General features: G+C 45.4%; 1 protein-coding gene across 1 annotated transcript; it reads left to right on the top strand.

Annotated features, from left to right (window-relative positions):
* The first annotated feature begins 3632 nt into the window (after positions 1-3632).
* On the top strand, positions 3633-5832 carry LOC135382969 (uncharacterized). The gene is made up of 5 exons (XM_064612636.1): positions 3633-3826; positions 3891-4052; positions 4409-4598; positions 4713-4832; positions 4924-5832. Exons 1-5 carry the CDS (start codon positions 3633-3635, stop codon positions 5830-5832), a joined length of 1575 nt encoding a protein of 524 aa, XP_064468706.1.
* Positions 5833-6685: the final 853 nt, after the last annotated feature.

Below are 6685 nucleotides of genomic sequence, written 5' to 3'. Positions count from 1 at the left end.
GCTGCGATCTCACAATAGCTCTTCTTGGTTGGATCCACCTGTAGCCGGTCTGGTGGTCTGCTAACCCTTGTGGATGTGCGCCGAAACAAAACTTGTTGTATGTCGTTCTCGTCGCTCCCACTTGTTTCGTCTGGAGATCTATCCTGAACTGAGGAGTCACTCCCTTGACGGTCGACTGAAGCGCTTTGTTCATTATCATTGATGTCTCTCGGTTCATTTTCGACATTATCGTTGGCTTCATTGCCTTCTCTCTGTTGAAGCCGCTGTTGATAATCTCTCGCAGTACTATTTACGTTGACGTAAACCATTTCGTTGTAGTTGTCTTTGTTCTTGGGCTGTCCTAACAACATCCCAGACAACCATCAACGTCCCCAGGACATCCCAGTTTGGTCATAACGTCCAGGTCCATGATGGATGTCCACTGGATATCCCCTGGATGTCCCAAAATATCCATAAATATCCTGGATTTATCCAGTGCTGACGTTGCGAACTGGACGTCCCTTGGACGTCCTATGGATGTATAATATCGGACGTGTTGTGATACAGCCAATTAGACTAACAGCTTTCATAACAAGAAGGTGTGGTGCACTCTGGTCGCAACTAATAACTACATGCGTAAAATAACAGCGCAAGATTTTGATGCGGGATCTTAGCAGCTATATTTTGATTGGCATCCTGCGAGTAATATTAACCAGTTTCATTTACTCCATAGCTCCATAAAATAACGTGCATAGAACTACGACAGTACCAACCGTATGCGAGCTAGATTCCCTGGGATCAAAAACAAAGAAACGTTCCCCGCCGTTCACTGCTGAGCGTCGTCAGCTGCATTAACTTGCACCGACGCGCAAAAGCAGAAAGCGCCATGAGCATCGACAATAACGCACGTCATCATCATCATCCGCTCGCCACTGCAAACGTTCACATTCCGTTGTGCAGTTTTAAGTTTCAAGGTGAGCCTATGATATGTGCAGTGACGCCGAAAGTTAAGGGTAGAAATATGTGTGCATGAAGGATCGTCGGGCTGCAGAAAAAAACTCGATTTCGGCTAACGCTCTGAGTACGCAACGCGATCAACACGAGTGTCGTGCGTCTTGATCCCGGAATCAAGATGAGGTCTTTATAGTAAACATGCTGAGTGGAAGTGATGATAATTGTGAGTCCTCAGTAGTTCTCCAATCATCCGTCGCAGGGGAGGTTGTGGAAACTTATCGTTCAACGTCAGAGAGTGCTGAACAGTTTGAAACAAAAAGTACTCAACGTGATTTCCAAGACAGAAGAGAACCGAGCACGGTTGTACATGGTTCGTTCACGAGCGATGTAATGAAGTAAGTAATGATGTAAATGATGTAAAGCATACCAATGCCGCCATCTCGAATGACATCGTTCACGCACGTGAGATGTTGAACAAGGGAGGCGTACGCCTTTTTTGTACCACTTATGAATTTCATAATGGGTACAAAAAAGGCAGCGCCTCCGGTTTTCAACAAATCATGGGCGAGAACTCTGTCATTCGGGATTGTGGTTGTCTAGGAGCGGGCTATCAGGTAAAAATCGTTTTTAAGAAAAAAAAAGAACTTTGTCAAAAGCTGCACAAGTGTGCCTAAGAGGAAATAAGACTACCAAGAGGTACCAAACACAAAATGAATAAGAGTGTCAACCCTGTGCTCCTTTCTACTGTGTTTTTTGTGAAATTTTTGATTTGGTGTATTGTTACGTATGCGACATCTTCTGAACTTGTGAACTTCTGTCACATTTACAGGGTGTAGCTCTTTTAGCTTAACTTATGCCTTCTGTTTGCTGTGTTCTACTGTTCACGGCAAAATTTAACGGAACACGTGAGCTGCATACTTTTTCTCTCGTGTGGCACCCAAGTGGTCTTCGGGAGCGGTAGAGTTCTTTGCCGAGAGAGGCGTGGATGAGTGTGCTGCGAGGAACTCGCTACAGCAATTTCGGTATTGCTTCTCTTGAACGTGCCCACGACGCCCGTTTGATTTCACTGCAGTGCTCTCCATCAACACGTGACTGAAATACTGTGTATGTAAGCTGTCATCTGGTCACGTCAGATATTTAATATGATCACAGCTATGTTCCCTAACGATCAATGTGTTTAGAACATATGTAATGCTTCTTCGCTTTTTAATTTGGGAAACACACTATCGTGTTTTCACAATGACTTATTTTTATGTCCCCAGTAATACCTGGGAGCTCCCAGTCTTCACAAACTTTCAGTGACGTGGTGTTGCAGAACACTGCAGTGGTTTCGAACTCACTTCACAGGCACTATAGTGAGAAGCAATACCGAAACTACCGCACTATGTAGCTTGCAGCCCGCTCATCTACGCCTCTCAAACAATGACCGCGCTCAAACTCACCTGCTTCCGTCTGCCTCTCGGGTGTCTTGGCGGAGAAAAAAATGCGCAGCTCGCATATTCCGTACACTTCTGTCAGGACCTGTACCGTTTTCGGAAAAAATTAATGCTGTTGGTTAGCACGTACATACGTTTTTTCTAGCATTCGATATGCAACGGCCAAGACAGCTATGCAAGGTGTGCCGGGGATGTTCTTTCACATGAAGTGTCGGCAGTGTGTAACTGTGATATACCTGTACCCTATTTCTTTGAGTCGAGGCATACAACTCCCTCCTCAGTCATAAGAAAGTAGCTGCAATTATTGTTTTGCTAAAAGCACCAACAGTGGCTGTGATAAATTGTGTGTCGATATGAATAGTTTATGTACGGTATGTGTACAGAGAATGTTGCACGAGAGAGTGACCATCAATTATTGCAAAAAAACTACGAGAGATAAAAATTGAAAACATTCTGCATGACACTTGTGAAGGTTTTTGCTCCCACCAGTGGTTTTCTATGAGTGTCCCTCGTTAATTAATGTGATTAGCGCAATTGAACTAAAAAAATTGCCAAGAAAAGGTAACCTCTTTGCATTAATTAGAAGGCCCATAGCCACAACACACCATTTCAGTCACAAATACAGGATGTTTCGCAAACGTTTCTACAAAAATTTGGCACCCAAAAACACCCAACAACCGCCAGAAAAACCTTTCCGTGACAAAATATTGAGTTCAAGATAATTACCCTAATTATTGAGGTACACTGATGCAAACCTCCTGTTTGGGTGGCAAAAAGCTTCATAAGTGATGTGCAATAGGTTTCCAATTTTTATCTCACGTAAATTTTTCAAAAATAATTAAGGGTGACTCTCTCGTGCAACACCCTATATATATGATGACAAGCGTTTCATAAATGTTGCTCCACTGTGATTTGCTGCGTACCTTGCAAACTCCTCAATAAATTGTTTTTCAATATATATTTAAACTCTCTTTCCATTTGTATTGTTACACATGCAAGCACCAGAAACTGTCAGGGAACAGATTAACACGCGCCATTATTTCCTTGTACGTTGCAGTAGATCATAGTTGTTTGGGATGCTGCCTCTGCACGCATAGGGGCGATCGGCTGGAGTTTGGGAGAGGCGCATCAGCGCCAATTTCTCCCCTGGCGGCGGGGGCTAAAACGTCGTGCCCGTGTGAGGAGGCGCTTGGACAGCAGAGTAGAGAGGGTTGCGTGGTGTTTGAGCTTTGAACTTCAAGGACCTTTTCGATCTGTTGCGTCATGGACTGCGAAGACGAGAACCTGGCGCCGAAGAGACGAAAGCCCGGAACCGTTTACTGTTGTGTTGTTAACTGTCACAACAATGTTGACAGCGCGAAGCGCGTGGACACGCCGATAACGTTCCATTCGTTTCCCGGCAAATGGTACGAGACGGCGCGGAGAGAAGCCTGGGTAACGGCAGTTCGTCGCAAGGAGTAAGCTTACGATTCAGGGGTTACTTATTTTATACTAAATTGTTTTGCATCGTGTGCCTTCCAGTCCGGACGGTTCGCCTTGGCAACCGACGAAGAAGACGAGAATCTGCAGCGCGCACTTCGTTGACAACTGCGTCAGTAATATCGAGGGCCATCCTTCCTATGTGCCAACGATTTTCCCGCCAGTGTACCGGAAGAAAGCCCCCGATGCGGGAAGACACAAAAGGTAACGTGAGCGATTAGCACGTAGTAACGTTAGAGATTACACAAAAATCATCAAAGCAGCAGCCTGTATGCAAGTTTGCCCGAGCTCTCAATGGAGCTCCCGAGACGGTGCAGAGCGTGTTCGTTGAAATGCATGGTGAAAAAGAAGAGAAGTGAAGAAGAAGTGAAGAGAGACGAGGTCCGTCCTCGTCTCTCTTCGCGTCGTTTTTCACAATGGAGCTCCCGTCTTTAGCGACGCTGCCCAATAAAAAATCATTGATAGACGAGACAACTGCAAGAGCTTGGCTGTTCGCTTAACATGACACAAACAAAACGACCACAAAAGCAAGTTTAAGCAGCAGTGCTGTAAAATTTCAGGTGGATGCAACGGAAACACAATGCGGTGCACAGTCTGCAAAAAACCTGTCAAGGCATGTTAACAACAGACACACCGGAGCCCTCTGCCCTGCCCGATGAGCATGACCAAGAACGGAGCGAGGACGAACAGCTCGACATACTAGCAGATATTGCTTCAGCTGCCCCAAGGCTACCGACATACAGAGATGTGGTGAGTGCCTTCATATCCATCTTAGCCCACTGTAGTGATAACAAAAATCGTACATGTGCTGTGCAAATTATTTGAGTGAGGCATATAGAAATTTTGTTCAAATATTTCTTCTAGGGTACAGAAACTGAAAGCTCGTCCCATGCTGGCTCACTTAAGATGATGTTGTCCGTAACTGACGGGGTGAATGCCATGTGCCAGGTCAACCACTTCGACCACGTTGAACAAGTTGAACAAGTACGTGCAGATAAATCAAAAGATAATTGTCTCAAAATACAGCTTGTAATGGCCTTCTGTGCCTTTACTACAATATATGATCTTTCTCTAGGCAACTTGTACTGAGCAATCATGGAGGAGACAATGTGGATTTCAAGGTTTCGCTACTCTGCAGAAGTCTGAGCAAGCTCTCCAAGACCTGTGTAATGTGACCCTGGCCGTGTTCACAGTTCTCCTCAATCTTCTTCCAGAGCAACGGTACCGGTCATCTGACGTCACTCGTGAGGACAGACTTGTGCTGTTCTTGATGAAGCTTAAGTTAGGAGTAAGCCTCAGAGCCCTTGCAACATTATTCGGGATCTCAAGATCGACTGCAAGCCGCGTGTTTCATGTAACACTTGACTATCTTTCTGTTAAGCTACAGGATTGGGTGTTTGTACCTCCACGCCATTGCATACGAGAAGCAATGCCTGAATGTTTCAAGCGCCAGTATCCTGACTGTACCTTTGTCATAGATTGTACCGAGGTCAGGACAGAAGCACCTTCACAGCCAGAGCAGCAGCACGAGCTGTACTCGCACTACAAAGGAACGTATACGCTCAAGTGGCTCGTAGCCATAACCCCAGATGGAATGGTGGCATTTATTTCACCTGCATATGGTGGGAGGTGTTCAGACTCTGAAATTACACGTCACTCTGGTTTCTTGACACTTCTCAAGCCTAATGATGTTGTATTAAGCGACAAGGGGTTCCCCTCTATAAGGACAAGTGTGTCTGACCAAGGTGCTGTGCTCGTCATGCCACCTTTTAATCTTGGGGGAGGGCAGTTATCAGTTGGAGACATGACAGCTACATTTGCTATTGCTCAAGTAAGGATCCACGTCGAGAGGGCAATTCAGAGGCTCAAGCAGTTCAATATTCTTAATAACCGTGTGCCACTTTCTCTCATACCAGAGATGTCGAAAGTAATGCGTGTGTGCAGTGCACTTGTCAACCTACAAACTCCCATAATAAGATCCTAGGATACTGCTATGCTGTATGAGAGATGAACTTTAATGTCCTTGAAGGTACTATGTAATTACCATTAACATGTTATTGTCTTAGACTCATTAGTGTTTGTAGAATGATGTGATCCGTTGTCCATGTTCATGCACAGCAATAAACAATATATTTAGTCAAATCCGCCTTCTGATTTAGTCAAATCCGCCTGCACACCACACATGTAGCCACAAGTGTATTTACTTTATTTTCATGATTACATGCTCCTAAGAAAGTTCATTTATGAGATACGTAAAATAAAAATATTCCAATTTTGCAATTAGCTCAGACAGGAAGCTGTCATCTCTTGCAACGATTACGGTCACACTCTGCTTAGGACTGTACACAAAGAGGATGGCCTTTGATAGGTTGAGGATGTACAATTGCACTTGAATTTGCGTGTTGTACGCATGGCTCTTCTTCAGTGTCACTTGCCCATCCTCGAGCTCCAGGTACTCGACAGAGGACTTTCCAGTGTCGTCCACAATCGCAGTGTTTCGGCATCTGTGTGGACACTTGATCTCGGTGACCATGATGTCGTCCCCCACCTTCACAAGCCCATGGCTGCACTTCCATGTAGTGCCATGTTGCTCTCCTGTGGCCCATGCTTTGCAGCAGGTCGGTGACATGTTCCCTGTCCACCTTCTCTGCAACGTCCTCGACGAGATCTTGCAGAACATCTCTGCACACCCTCTCAGTTTCTGTTCTTTTCATCAGCACCAGCATGCGGGCAAGCGTGCTGTTTTCGGTGCCCATGCCATATGAATCCAGCAGCATCTGTGGAGGGGCTGGCTGCGCACTGTCAGGGCATGTTTGTGAACCACCTGGAAAAGTTGG

The sequence above is a fragment of the Ornithodoros turicata genome, chromosome 2 (genome assembly GCF_037126465.1).
Source record: "Ornithodoros turicata isolate Travis chromosome 2, ASM3712646v1, whole genome shotgun sequence".
Taxonomy (NCBI): Eukaryota; Metazoa; Arthropoda; class Arachnida; order Ixodida; family Argasidae; genus Ornithodoros; species Ornithodoros turicata.
This window is presented reverse-complemented; position numbering and strand designations above follow the sequence as displayed.

Excerpts from the sequence above, each read along its gene's own strand:
- LOC135382969 (XM_064612636.1), top strand. The coding sequence starts at position 3,633 with ATGGACTGCGAAGACGAGAACCTGGCGCCGAAGAGACGAAAGCCCGGA. Across the intron at positions 3,827-3,890 it reads ACGGCAGTTCGTCGCAAGGA|TCCGGACGGTTCGCCTTGGC; the intron begins GTAAGCTTACGA and ends TGTGCCTTCCAG. Across the intron at positions 4,599-4,712 it reads TACCGACATACAGAGATGTG|GGTACAGAAACTGAAAGCTC; the intron begins GTGAGTGCCTTC and ends TATTTCTTCTAG.